Below are 15,320 nucleotides of genomic sequence, written 5' to 3' on the forward strand. Positions count from 1 at the left end.
ATTAAAGGACTCTGTCAGCCTGGTGCAACAAATCCACTTTTAAAAAGACTTGTTGCCATTAGGAAAGAGACAGGGAAGTGCACTGAAAAGTGGGATGGATGGATGAATTAATATTTGATAGGAAGACGTGCAAGCACCCTACAAGCATCAATGATAATTGTATAATCTCTCGACAACAAATCAGAATGAATACTCAATAAAGGCCAGAGTCTCATAGGTTACCTGAGAGAGGAAGGAAGCCTGGTGCTTTCCTGAAGAAGCCATAAAGAGAAAGAGAGCATGCTGAACATGAGAAGTTAGAACAGCAAAGAGAGGCAAAGGTTCTCTTTTAAATTCTCTTTTAAGAACTTTTGCTTCTGCACTAAATTCAGTTGTTACAGGGTTTCTTGGGAGACCAGGATCTGTTCATCACTTGTCATATCCAGATGCTAAGTAAGTAAAGATGTTCACTAAAGTAACTACTGCCCCTAGGATACCTTGAGGAGTATAAATTAATTACCATCTTTTTTCCACAGCCAGATGGTTCCTACAACAGTCAATATCCATGGTCTTTTACACTTAACTTCTTTCTGTACTACAGTCAGGGTTCAATGAAGGCTAAGTGAGGAAGAATGTCAAAATTAACAAGAGATATTGCAGACAGGGTCTTTTCCCCCAGTGCAAGTGTTAAAAATAATCTTGTTTTTTTGTTTTATAAAAACTATGTTTGTATCTGTGTGAATAGCCGCTAATTTTAATTGGCTGAAGACTCAGGGGCTGAACACATAGAAAGTGCCAGTGTTTTCTCCATTTAGATATAATATTGATAGAAAAATGTAGGCAGTGCATATCACTGTCTCTTTCTAATTTGAAACACAAGTCATTAATGGGAATCATTAGCACTGATCCCAGACCCTTGGATTCACTGTGCTTGTAAACAGCTTCAAGATAAAGGTATTGATTTGTGAGAGTAATCCCAAATTGCTTGGGTAATGTTCTCATATGCTTAGATAATGTAAGCAGATTCCTAGGGCCAAACTACACCTGATACTAAGTGCAGATTTGCATTTAATGTGCAGATTTTTAAAAATTCAAATTGTGTCAGCTAGGAATTGCCCAATACAAAGGCTTGCTTCAAAAGAAGGATTTCCCCCCAGGATTGCCCCAGCTGGACACTCCCAGCTGATGCAGTTTGCATCCATTTAAAAAATCTGCAAATAAAAGCAAAGATTTATTTCACATCAGGTCTAATTTTGCCCATTACAGTGGTACCTCGGGTTACAAACACCTCAGGTTACAAACGCTTCAGGTTACAAACTCCGCTAACCTGGAAGAGTTACCTCAAGTTGAGAACTTTGCTCCAGGATGAGAACGGAAATCATGTGCCGGCGGCGCAGTGGCAGCAAGAGGCCCCATTAGCGAAAGCACGCCTCTAGTTAAGAACAGTTTCAGGTTAAGAACGGACCTCCAGAACGAATTAAGTTTGTAACTAGAGGTACCACTGTAGTTACATTCAAGATGGATGTCCTGAGTCATTCAAGGAGATGTATCGGAGGGGCTGGTTGGATCAAAATGATGGGTGAGAGGAATCCGTGGAGCTGCCAGCTGATGACCCCTGGGCTAGGGTGGGCTGCATCAGGACCCAGTGAAATGCCAAAACTGCAGAGGGGTGTGTGCCATAAGTGAGGAATTTTGTCCCAGGGAGGGACCTAACAGATTGTCACCCTGCTGTCCCAAGACCACTCTCTCCTGCAATCCTGCCCCCCAGTTACCTCGTACCTGTCGTAATTCAAGCCTTTATCAGGAGAAACTGGCAACTCTCCAGGCACCCGGCTTGATCTCCTGTTGACCTCCCTGTCTGCATTCCCCAGCAAGATCCAGGCTAGGTTGCGATAGGCGATTCTTTTCAGCGTGAGAAGAACACACACCCTCTTTCTTGCCCCCCTGGCAGGGGAAAGAGATAGACAGAAACGTATTTACATGCCTTTATTTCTGTCTTTGCAGCGTTACAAAAAACATGACTGCTCTCTTCAAGCTCCAGCAGTCGAGTGACAAACACTTCCTGTACTTCCCGTACAGGAACAATAGGAAGATTTCATATTACACTCTGAGCTAATTCCAGTGCTTCGCACTGTGAATCGACTGTCCGTCTGTTTCCCAAGAAACAGTCCCAACATTCCATCATGTGATGTTTTCAAGCTAGCAGCTTGCAGCTGCATTGCTTCTATATCGTAACAGTACCAACCTTAATTCTGAGCCATTCCTCTTTAGGGTTGTGGCAAATTATGCTTTTTTATTCTATTTCCCCATTGTGGCTTGTCACTATCAGAGCCGTCTTTCCTATTGGGGTTACTGGCACATTGCGCCAGGACGCTGGCCTCTCAGGGGCGCCCTGGCGAGTGGGGGAGTTGCGAGGCTTTGCCAGTGGCCTCCCCTTTCCCTGCACGCCCGCCAGCTGTGCCCCATCAACCATATGGCTGGCGGGCATGCAGCTTCCTTCCCAAGCCTCTGCGGGAGGAGAGCGATCCCCACAGAGGCTTGGGAAAAGGTCAACAACTCTGGGAAAGGGAGGGGGCGCCGGAGAGATCTTTGCACCATGGCGCTGGATATGCTTAAGACGGCCCTGGTCACTATAGACCTTGGCATTATCAAAATAATAGTAATACTGGTTGAAAATGTAGCCTGCAGTTATTTATTATCTAAATTCCTGATTTGTGAGCATGTTATAAAATGGAAAAAGAACAGCACTGTGATGCAGCGACTGCCTTCTTAAAGTTGCAGAATGAACTGTAATACTGTAGACTTCAGGTCAAGGATCACATGCATACACACACAAGCAAGCAGAAACCTTGCACAGCAGATAAATACTGAAGTGCCTGCTCTTATTTGTCTTGGAGAAAGCTTTTATTTATTGTTTTAGGGGAAATGTTATAAATAGTAAGCTCCAGGAAAGTGCAGTCCGTTTTGAACAGGGGTGGGGTGTGGGGACAGGGGAAGAGAAGCAATTTTGTATTCAAACAGCCTACTGAGTTGAGAGATTATAACGTAAAAATAAAGGTCACCCAGTGTTACCTTAATGGAAGGTGTTGGCTGACCTGATGGTTCAACATAACTTGAATGGCAACGCTGTCATTTGAGATATCTGGTTTCTATATCAACAACCAGCTTCTGTAACCTTTACAGCAATCTAGTTCTTATAGGAAGGGAATACCTTTTGCTGACATTTTTGTCAGTTACAAGCAACCGGCAGGCTGCAGTTTGAAAATGCTGTTTATTGCTATCTGTATGCTGGTATCTTATAACAGACCTTGTCGTTGTTGCTTAATTAAACTAATACAGTTAATTCCTGCCATAAAAAGGTATGACTTTTTTGAGACCCAGTGTTCTAATGAATTAGTCCCTGTAAGTACTGTAACAGTGATGCTTTGTGCAAGAGTTAAATACTATCATGCATCATTAAGAGAGCTATAAGTGAGATTCATTCTAAAAGTGCATTTGGGATTTTCCACCCTTGTAAGCTCAGGGCCTGTCAGGGAACTGACATCGGAGCCTGAGGCGGAGGGAAGGCTTTCAAATGATGCTGGAGAAGGGCCAAGCAGGGAGAGAGGCAGTTCAGCAGAGGGGGAAGCAAATCAACGTTACACCAGGGATAAAGGGGGGCAGATGGGGGAATCGGCGAGAGGGCTCCAGGACGCTTCACTGGACACCAGCGGGGAGAGCACTGGTCCTCCGCTACCCACGCCCTCCCTGCGCAGAAGACTTCCACGCAGGGAGAGTAGGAGGAGACTGGGCGTCAAACAACTTTTATGTTGGAAGAGGTTTAAGAAACGCCCACTGACGGATTCTGCTAGCGACTGAGGCAGCCACGAATTGAAGGGCTGTCCAGACAGAAAGGTTTAACAAGGCAACATAGCCAGGAGAGGCGGCAACTTACGCACAAGCAACCCCATACCCATTATAGGGCCACAACTAAGTAGAATAAACTCAGCTATATTTAAAGTTGCAGCAGAAAGATAACACCAAATTCTCATGAGATATACTCACACTATAGAATCATTTCAGCCAAAGGCTATTTACTACAATTTTGTGGAATGCTTTCTCTGGAGGATCAAAGCAGTGTTCCATTAGTGCCTAGTGTGCAGAGTTGTCTACCACCATTGTGTCCAAAAGGAAACATGGTGTGGAAGCAGGGCTGGATTTAGGTTTGATGAGGCCCTAAGCTACTGAAGGTAATGGGCCCTTTTATATGTCCAGCTGTCCTTTGTCAACAACACATTGTCACTGTTTTTGTGTTGCATATATGCTATATGGTAATTTATGGACCTAATAGGTATCTAAAGCCATTTGCACATATAGAAATGAGCAAACGAGTGATACTTTAGGGAGCAGGCTAGCAGGCAGAGCCTGTTACTTACATCATAGGAGCCTATACAACATAAAACACTGTTGCTGTATGTAGGTTTTATTTTATTTGTTTTTTATCTTATATTTTGGAAATGTACACCCAGGTGTTCTTTTTTCTTTAATTTTTTGGGGGGCCTCCAAGAGAGTTGGGCCCTAAGCTATAGCTTGTTTAGCTTATACATAAATCCGGCACTATGTGGAAGGCTGGTTGTTGAATTTGTCATATCATTTATTAGTGAAAATTTCATTTTGAATTCTTGATTTGCACAAAAATCAGGACAGCAAGGAAGGAAGTCCTACAACTATAGAGCCATCCCAATAACAGGATGCATAGGAGTTAAAGATGAACATGCTTAGAGAAATTAAAGGAACTTCTGTAAGATGTTTCTTGAAGTGAATCACATATGGCTTTTCAAAACCACATTAAAATTAATAACTACCTTAATTTGTTTAACTCATGACCACATTCTGAAATTTATTTATTCATTATTTTTTCTATTCCACCTTTCACCCTGGGGTTACAGAATGAATTACATCAGTAGCAACAAAAACAAATTATAAACAAACCGGGGAATATAAATATTTGTTATCTTAAAACTACCATGCGTTACAAATTAAGATCATTGTATCTAGAAGTTGTTAAGTGCGCTTACGTTGGATTGTTGTCAGTATCTGTACCAATGGTCAAATTCAGAAAAACATGTTCACTTGGGGGGTGGGGAAGTGTTTGTAGGGACACAGCAGGGTTTTTCTCTAAGCAGAATTGGGTGGCATATTTTTTTATTCTGTTCACAACAGAACTGGACCAGAAGCCAAGGTCAGCTGGAATTCAGTAGAAACAGGAAGGCACTCTGAGCTTCACTTTGAATGGTTACATACTTTTAGCATCAGCTGCATACAGTAGCGGATGACATGTTGAGACTCATCTGACCTCCCTCCAGCTGAATCACTGCTGCTTACAGGGACAGAGAGGAAGAGGGATGTGATGCCAGGGAGGTCAATATGGTTCATGAGCACCTTTCCAGCACTTCACCCTGTCCCTCCATCTCCACCAATGACTCAGCCAGAGGGAGGTCAGGTGAGTAATGCAGCCGTACCATGCTCCCAGTTACTGGTCACAAACTTTTATAAATAGGTTTAAGAATACAGGTATCTGTCCTAAAGCTTTTGAGTGTGTAGGGAGGGCTGCAGAATTGAATAAGTAAACCAAACAAACATCACTGTGGTCTAAAGAGCTCTGTCCTATGGAGAGTTTTTGGAGTCACATACCTTTTAAGTCAGGCTGATAATTTGTTTTCCTTTTTTTACTCTCTTGTAGTGAGCTTATTTTGTCCAGCATTGATTTTGATGCAACAGGAATGTGGGAATGCATGGTCAACAACTCCTATGGAAACATCTCTAAGCAGGTAGAAATCGTTGTACTAGAAACAGCTGCACCTTATTGCCCTGCTGAAAGGATAGTTAACAATAAAGGAGATTTCAGGTATGGTTTTTCTTCTGATTTCAAAAATATATGATTGATCTTTGGTTTTCTTGTGTAAAACCTCAATAAGCCTATTCTGTACATATCAAATATATACAGCGGGGTAGTCTTTCGTATTCAAACAAGTTTCTCAATCTGTAGCGTTGGGTTAGTGGCAGCAATTTCCTAAGGCCAGATAATGCTCTAATGGCCCCTTGGGCTACTTTATCTGTTTGGAAGGTTCAAATGTGCCTTTCCTAGCAAATTTGGGGATAATGTGGGATGTGTGTGTGTGTGGGGGGGAGGAACTTGGGTAAACCCCTTGCACTAGTGCTTAAAAATGTAGTTAAATACTGCCCCTTGTCATGCTTCCCTGCCTAGAAACAACGTTGATTGGCTGTCTTGTGAAGTAGTTCCAAATGTGAAGCACAACAATCGAAGAAAGACACATCTCCTTGGTGTCTGGGATGCCAACGAACTGTGTAACTATTTGTACACATTCAAGAATGCTCTGGGTTTGAGTTTTTCAAACAACAGTCACACATCCCACATGAACTGAAGGGGCTTTTAAAAGCCGCATGTGATATTGCATAGTGGGTGAAGAAAAGGCAGATAAAATAAAATAAAATCCTACTGGGTTTTCCAAAGCCTATGTGCGGGTCTAAATTAGCTCTTTGGATCCAGGCCACTTTAAAGTGCAATCTAGACATGCCTTAAGATAGCGGTGGGCATCTGTGGTACTTTGGGCATTGTTGGGCACCAACTCCCCAGTATCCCAGGCAGCATGGCCACTTTTCAGGGACGATGGGAACTGTAGTCCAGTGACACCTGGGGGACCATAGGTACCACAGCTCCAATGTATAGTGTGCATGTTCCAAAGATAATATTAATGGTTCAAGCCACACATACAATTATAAAGCAAATAGAAATGGTTTGCAGTTTTCCTTCCTTTCTCATGCATTTCTTAAGAATGCAAGGAGACCACCCAACATCCCACCCCCGCTGAATCAGAACAAAAGTGTGACACATCTGTGCTGGAAGTGAGTCTTTCCTCCTTATGCATTAATTACCCCATTGTGTTTGGAGTTATCACTAACTTAATTTCGTTTTTTTAAACACACCCACCCATCCACCCAGCAATAACATTATTCCTTCACTGTTGCATGGTAAACTAAATATCTTTATAAGCCTCCTAGAAGGCAAGGCATCTTTTTGTAAAACAAAAATCCTTGCTTTTGTTTGAAAAGTTCAAGAAGAGAGAGTCACTGTAGACCGCATTTCTTCTCAATACAGAAAGGCTCAACTTGAGGTGCTGTTTAATGAGTCACTTAAAAAATATATTATATAAACTTGTACTAGCTGCTACATAATGCAGCTTTCATTAAGAAGCCCTTCACTCCCTTGCCACCAAATGTCATTGTCTTCTTGATAAATAAAATATATATATGAATGCTGAACTAATGCCAAAGGCGTTTTGCCACTTCATTTGCTACAAATCAAAAAGCTGAGGAATTGACATTTCTGTCCTTATTGATCATCTTTCAGAAAGTCCACACAAATTTATTTTAGAAACTTACATCAAAAGCATGCTGAGTCCATAGATTCCTTTGGCATTTCAAAGTAATGAATTCAGAATTCTGGAGAACATCTTTGGAACTAAAGTTAACATTAACACCTGAAGCTTCCTTGAAAGGTTTCTCTCCCCAGGATGCAACTTGCATGCCAATAATTTATCATGAAAAGGTCTTTGAGGTTTTTGATATTCTAGCAAATACGTAGGAAGCATGATATCACAACCACAAAAGCAAAACTAGAAAGGGAAGGGAAGGAAAAGAAGAAGAGCTGTTCATTTTTAAAAGGAGAAGCGTTAAATGTAATGGAAAGGTTGAGTCTTTTGAGCTGACAGGCCCAGGTGGTATTTGTAATTGAAAACTTGCTGCAAGGATTTGTAATGCAAGCCTCAGTGAACAAAAGCTATTATGGGGTGATGGCTGTGTTTTGTGTTGTTTTTCTCTCATTATAAGCTATTTTTAAACGGTGTGTGTGTGTCCCTGTGTTTCCAGATACTAAACGCTGATATTCTAGTACTGAAATCTTCCCATACTATTCTTTGCTGAAAAGCCCAACGGTTCTCGTCTGGTAGACAGAGTGCCTTCCACTTAGAGTTACTCGAAAGGATAGCTGCATCTAGCCCTTTAATAAATAAATATAAGCAGAGTAGCTCAATTAAAGTGACGTTCAGGCCAGAAGTAAGACAGAAATGCTCCTTGGTTCATATTCCTTTTAATTATTTATACAATTCTGACCATGATTCATTTTTGCATCCAAAGTCTTTTCTCTTCATAATGTGTTATTTCTGCGGCTTGAAAGGTGTGGGGAATGAACACCATATTTCTTCCAGCTGCAGTACTGTTCAGAATTGGAAATACATCTTTGGCTCAGACTCTGTCAATGCATAACGCAGCAGCACCTTTAAAGAAGAAGAAGAAGAAGAAGAAGAAAAGCTAGATCAAACAACTTGGTTTAATGCTAGAATCGAGTAATCTGAGGTGTCTCATTGTTTTTCACCATTACTTATGGCTTGGCGAACCTGTAGGAGCCATCTGCCAGAGCGAGAGGGCAATCCTCCCACTAGAAATTGGGGGTCTCTACACCTCGCATAGCCTAGGGAGATTTCAGGAAGGGGCAGGCTAGCAGCACTCTCTTTAATAAAAGGACAGGCCCCCATTTCATCCGACCTTCTTCCAACACTCCTTCCCCCCATATGTACTGCAAACTTCCATAGCCCTCCCTCCCTTGGTTTAGAGCAGGGTTTCCCAAACTTGGGCCTCCAGTTGCTTTTGGACTACAATTCCCATCATCCTTGACCACTGGTCCTGCTAGCTAGGGATGATGGGAGTTGTAGTCCAACAACAGTTGGAGAACCAAGTTTGGGAAACCCTGGTTTAGAGGCTCCCACAGAGGCTTCCCTGGTTTACAGGGCCAGAAATGAACTTAACTCTCAGTTAAGTTCAATTTGCCCTTGTTTGGGAAGTTTTCACCTTTCTCTCAATGTCAGCAAGTGTCTGTTAGCTGCCTTATCTTCATTGTCACAGCTTGGGCAGAAATGGCATTGAGTAGGGTATAGGTAAAAGGGGAGGCCCCCTTAAGGGACCTTGAGGGGTGAACAGCCCCCCACCCTAGCTCAAGTGGGGCAGGTCTAGTCAGAAACCAACTTAAGTTATCAGCAGCCCCAGTCTCATGGTTTTGTGCCATGTTGGATCATTGGTGTGTGGCTGCCCCCCCAACTTTAGTGATTAAGGTTGGACTTCAGGTCAGATCCTGTCCTGATGCCATGCCAGCCTCACCTATTTCTGTTAGTCAATAAATCTGTGGTCAGTTTCATCCATACACATCCCCTGGTTTGGAGGGTGACAACAAGAAAACAGGCCTTTTCTGTGGTGGCTCCCCAATTGTGGAATGCTCTCCCCAGAGAGGCTCACCTGGTGCCATCATTACATGTCTTTAGACGCCAGGCAAAAACATTCCTCTTTAGTCAGGCCTGTGGCTATTAGATAATCTATGGCCTGTGAAAGTGTGGGGGATAGGACTGCTGTTATTATGATTATTTTACCATTAGGCTGTCTGTCAGTATGCTCTTTACTAATTTTTTTTTAATGTTTTATCATTGATGTCTTGCAATGTGTTTCTAATTTCGTACACCACCCCAAGATATTTTGATAATGAGTGGTACAGTATATAAATTGAAAGAATAATAATGAGAATTTTCCTTGCACTCTCACCTGGCTTTGAAGGGGACTGCCACAGTAAATGCCCTACAATGGTGTAGTCTCCTTGCCCTCCCATTCTTGTTCTGAAGACTATACAAATTCTGGAAACTCCAAAAGAATGCAGTTTTTATTATGTCTGTAGCCCCATTCTCACTGAGATGATAAACCCATGTCTTGGCTAAATCCCTTCAGGTGGAAACCTCACATGATAGAATGCCTCTCCATAGAGAAATACTGCCAGCGCATTGAAAATGATGTGTCAGGGAGCACAGACCTAGCTTAGCCTTCTATCTGACATGGTAGTTTTCTGTATATAGGATTTGTGTTTGTGAGGCAGCATTCCATCAATGTAAACACATTTTCATATTACCGGATCTTTAATAGAATATGCTATTTGATATATGGAAGGAAGTGTGGAAATGTATGGTTTAATAAAGAAAAGCTATCACTCATTTTTTAGAAGAAAAGGCCATCTATAGTTTTCCCCTTTATCATTCCCTAGCGTAATAGCACATCAAACCAAAACAGCTTCAAATAATAAACAGCACTGCTGTTAACTTGCAACTCCACTGATTATGAGTTTTCTTCTCATAATCAATGAGTAAAATTGATGCCCACAGACAAACCAAGTGTTGCTGATTAATACTTATTGTTACCAGGCCTAGAAATTTCTAGGTGCTGTTCAGAAATTAAAAGACAGTGCAAGTCCTGCCAGTAGGCTTACTTAATTAATAAACATGACACGAAAAGGATGGAAAGGAAGCATCTAGGTGGAGTGTTTTAATTGATTAATGTCCCAGTTAAACTGATTAAAGCATGTAGCAGTTCAAGATTATCTGTGCCAAACTGTATGTGTATATTCTACCAATTTTCTCACTTGAGTGTCAGTGATGTGTGAATTTCCCACCTAGATTGTCACATTATAATTTAGTACTGATTATTTATTTATTTAAAATTTTTGTATACTTCCCTTTGCCATTTGGCCTCAGAGCAGCTGCAGCAATAAAATATATAAAAACAGAATACAAAGCAAATATAATAAACATAATTTTATAAGTCCAACAGAAGAAAAGAAGAAATCACTCAAATCTCGTTGCAGGATAGATTGGCATTCTGAAAAATGCAATGCAATTTTTTTATGAATGATGGTGGCAGATAACCCTGGCCCTCCAGTCTGGCTTACTAGGCACAGAGAATCAGTTTATGGCTTCCAATTCAAGAGGAATATTTCACATCCACTGCAGTCTAGGTGCACTTAGAAGTAAGTCCTTCTGAGTAAGCCCTATTGGAGCTTATTTCCTAGCAAGTGTACACAGTAGGGGTGGTGAACATGGTGTCCTCACTATGTTGGCAACAACTCCTTTTAGCGTGGCTAATTGTGAGGGATGATGGGAGTTGTAGTTCAACAACTTCTAGAGGGAGGTATGTTCGCTCCCCCGGTGCACAGAATTGCATCCTTAGTTGACTGTTGGTTATTGTTATTTTGCTTGTAGATGGCCCAAAACTCTGGCTGGTGTAATTGCTTACCACCCATGTCTTCAGTATTCTGTCAATCCAGCTTCCCTCTTGAATGCAGCAGAAGAGTCAAAAGCATGGCGTAAGTGTAATCGCACAGGTCGGTGGGCTGAAGAAAGCTATTCTGAATGTCCTTACTCACAAGAAGCTACTCAAGTCCTTCATGCTTTTAGTCAGGTAAAATGACACCAATTGTTATGCATAGAGCATACTGTAGATGTTGCACATCTCTTATCAGCACACTGCACAGAAATAGAAGTTTACTTCTTTGTTATCTAAGGTATATTTCAAGGACAGGATCGGAAATATGCTTGGAGTATCTAAGTTCTACAAATATTCTAGGTTTGAACAAGGAAAGTCAGAAGTGTTTGTTATATAGATCAGGAGAGGGGACAGACTGCTCCTTTCCTTCACGAGAGCCTCCATTCAAGCTGCCCAATCATGGGTGGTTTGGGGGAAATGTTTGAGGGACCCTACTCTCTGCTTCCAGTTGGATCCGCTCCCTGAGCATAAATAGGGGATGCAATCAGCCCCTGGCAGCTCAGTCAGAGCCAATTTTCCTACCCTCCATGCTAAGCTATATATAATGAGTTGCACAATGGCAGGTTGCCGGGTCGTTTTTCATGGCTTTACTATGGAAGAACTCAGTCGCCATTTTGGGGCCAGGCAAGAATTTCCCCTCAATCCAATTGACATTGGCTGGGGTGGGTGGGTGTTTGCCGACCTCATAGCAGTCATCACTACTTGATGGCGGGTAAGACATTGGGTTGGATCCTTAGCCAGAGGGGGATCACACTCTACCACAACAAGTGACAGGATACCCCATTAAAGGAGTCAGTGGGGATGGTGGTTCTGTCCAGATACGCTGATGGGAACCAAAGGGCCGTAGCACCCCCCAGGATGGTGCTGCTGAAGGGATCGCCCCAATTTGATGTATGTCATAGGGCAACCCCAATAATCAGCTAGCAGACGGGTTGGTTGATTCCAGATACATACCCAATGCCTGCACCAAACCTACTTACATCTGTAATCAATAAAGTTGTGGTTGGACATTGCTGTCCTGTGTGTCATTGCTTTCTTTGAATTCCTGGCCCTGGCAGAGGGCTTAGTGCACCTGGGCCTGCAAACTTTGGCCTTCCAGATGTTGTTGAGTTATGACTCCCCTCACCCCTGGCCATTGGTTGTGTTTACTAGGACTGATGGAAGTTGTTCACCAGCATCTGGAGAGCCAAAGTTTCCCCACTCCTCCTCTAGATTCAGGCAAGATGCTCATGGTATCTGACCTTAATGCATCTGTCCAGTTAGCAAACTAGTGAAGCAGGATCAGTGCTAGTGGCACCAGGGTGTAAAAGTTACCTGATGACTTAACTGTGCACGACCTTGTTTGTAGCAAGTATTTTACCTTGTAAAGGGCTGAAGATAGATTGAGACTGAATTTTTGCATGAATGACATTTTTCATCTGTAAGACTGAATTCGTTTATTTTTTAAAGTGCAACTGGGGTTAAACATTTGGCTGTGTTTTATAGGCAGCATTTTTTTTTTTGTATTCTATTTCCAGATGCATCTTAACTCCACCAATGCACTTGAATTTTCCCATCAGCTTGCAACCTACACAAGAGATGCTGCCAACTTTTCAGATAAGGAGGACATTATCTATTTGGCTTACATGCTGGAAAAGCTAATCATATATATGGATGAAATAAAAGATGTAAGATACTGTCTTACTAATGAATATGTGACTGTTGGAAGCTGAAAAACAAAGAACAGAGGCATAATCTTAAATATAGTACCAAATACCCAGCAGTAAATTTCTGTATTTTAAGAGACAAAAGTTGTGACTTTTCAACCAGATACTTCAAGTATGCACATTCTTAATTTCATTTGAATTAGATTTTTTTTCCAGTACAACAATAATTATATAGGGTTGTATCCAGAGCTATACAAACACAATTTCGCTTGTTTAAATGGGCTTCTTCTCCTTCCATACCCCCAAAATTTACTCCAGAGGATTCCTCATTCTTCTGGAGCAGATTTTCAGGATACATAGAGGGCTGCAGGACAGATTATGGTTAGGGTAGGTACTACTGGTGGGGAAAGGCTGCCTCTTTCAGACCTTGTGCTTGCCTCCCAGATGCTATGTCTAGTTACAGCTGGAAACAAGATGCTGGACCTAATACCCCATTGGCTGGATCTAGTGTGTGTGTGTGTGTGTGTGTGTGTGTGTGTGTAGGTGGTCCTTTTGTTATGTTTTATAAACAGCTTCTACACTAAGTTTGAAATGAAGGCAGTTCTTGAAATATCGTAAAAGTTCTAATCCTATTTAGAATTATTGCCGTGAACAATATTTTGGCTGCAAGCTGGTATGCTGTGCTTCATATATTTTGATACTTCTAGACATCTGCTTTCTCCAACATTCACGGTGCCTTCATTGGTAATTGACAGAGTGACCCAAAGTGGGCATGCATTCCCCATAGTTTACGAAGGAAAAAAAGAGGATCAGTACCAAACCCAAAGAGGAAAAAAGAGGCAAGGCCTCAACATGGTATTAAAAAATAGTAAAGGTAAAGGGACCCCTGACCATTAGGTCCAGTCGTGACTGACTCTGAGGTTGCGACGCTCATCTCGCTTTATTGGCTGAGGGAGCCGGCGTACAGCTTCTGGGTCATGTGGCCAGCATGACTAAGCTGCTTCTGGTGAACCAGAGCAGCACACGGAAATGCTGTTTACCTTCCCGCTGGAGCAGTACCTATTTATCTACTTGCACTTTGACGTGCTTTCGAACTGCTAGGTTGGCAGGAGCTGGGTCCGAGCAACAGGAGCTCATCCCGCCACGGGGATTCGAACCACAGACCTTCTGATTGGCAAGTCCTAGGCTCTGTGGTTTAACCCACAGCGCCAAAAAATTAGAACCTTACAAAGTAGTGAAATGCTTAACACATCTTGGTGAAAACCTTTCGGGGGCACTAAAAGAACGATGACAATCTACATCAGGCATGGGGAACATTTGGCTCTCCAAATATTGCTGAACTACAACACCCAGCATCCCAAACCATTGGCCATGCTTATTAAGGCTGATGGTAGTTTTAGTTCAGCAACATCTGGAGAACCATAGGTTTCCCACTCCTGATGCACATAGTCACTATATGTAGTAGCACAACCCATTTCTCAAGTTGTGTTTGACCTCACAACTGAATTGGGACACTAGCAATTTATTTACTACTACAATTTATTTACAATTTAAAACAGAGATCCTGCACAAGAACAGGAGCCCCCCCACTTCATCCTCATGGAGGGCAATGAGAAGAACAATTGGGAGAGGGATGCTAGTCGCTTATCCCCACTATCCCCTCTCTCACATTTACTTAACTTGGAAAAAGAACACATGGAGTGGGATTAGATTGCATCGGTAGTCAGGGCAGGGGCTGGAAGAGGAACAAATCACTGGTAAAGCACTCATAGCATGATATACTTTATGTCAATGGAACATTATTGCTTGGGCTCATATAATTCTGAAACAGTTTTGACTTTATAGTCACTGACTTGGGGACAGGCTTATCCATAAGAAATCAATTTAGTCTTATAGCCAGAATACAGGATTTAGGTTGATGCTCTAAGAACTAGTAATTCCTGAAATGCTCACTAGACCAGTTAAATGCAGCTGCTTTCAATTGTGCTTTTATGTCATTGTTGTACAGTAGTCAAATACTTTGCACTATGTCTTCCCCCCCGCCTTCCCTTCTACCAGCTTGCAGATGCTGTAGTTGAGATTGCCAGCAATATAATGCTGGTAAATGACCATGTATTATGGATGGCACAAAAGGAAGATAAAGCTTGTACCAGGATTGTACAGTGTGTGGAACATATTGCAAATCAAACTCTGACCAGTAATACACAGGTCATATCAAAGGTATTTCTTGAGATTTATTTGTGGCTTTTTGATATGGAAAATGTGGGAGTAGGAGGGAGAAGCAGAGAGGGATGGGGGGGGGATCTGGGTATGCATACAGCATTGGTTTATATCTCAACTGATTTTGTAGCACCCAATACATGTTGTCTTATGAGCTGGTGTTCATCATCAGGACTTAGAAATGACTCAGTAATAATTATTAGTACTTACTCCCTTTTTAACCACTACCACCACGGTGTGACCGATAATCTATATTAGATAAATGATTGATCCATATTTTTT

The 15,320-nt window shown here is 42.0% G+C and overlaps 1 protein-coding gene across 1 annotated transcript in view; it reads left to right on the forward strand.

Annotated features, from left to right (window-relative positions):
- The window catches only part of ADGRA1 (adhesion G protein-coupled receptor A1), a 310,905-nt gene that overhangs the window by 144,069 nt on the left and 151,516 nt on the right, over positions 1-15,320 (forward strand). Inside the window, exons 8-11 of the mRNA XM_081007127.1 lie at positions 5,702-5,866; positions 11,109-11,307; positions 12,690-12,839; positions 14,877-15,038. Of these exons, the coding sequence (XP_080863253.1) occupies positions 5,702-5,866; positions 11,109-11,307; positions 12,690-12,839; positions 14,877-15,038 (676 nt within the window). The remainder of the gene's footprint in view (positions 1-5,701; positions 5,867-11,108; positions 11,308-12,689; positions 12,840-14,876; positions 15,039-15,320) is intronic.

This window comes from Podarcis pityusensis (genome assembly GCF_964106645.2).
Source record: "Podarcis pityusensis genome assembly, chromosome: 5".
Classification (NCBI taxonomy): Eukaryota; Metazoa; Chordata; class Lepidosauria; order Squamata; family Lacertidae; genus Podarcis; species Podarcis pityusensis.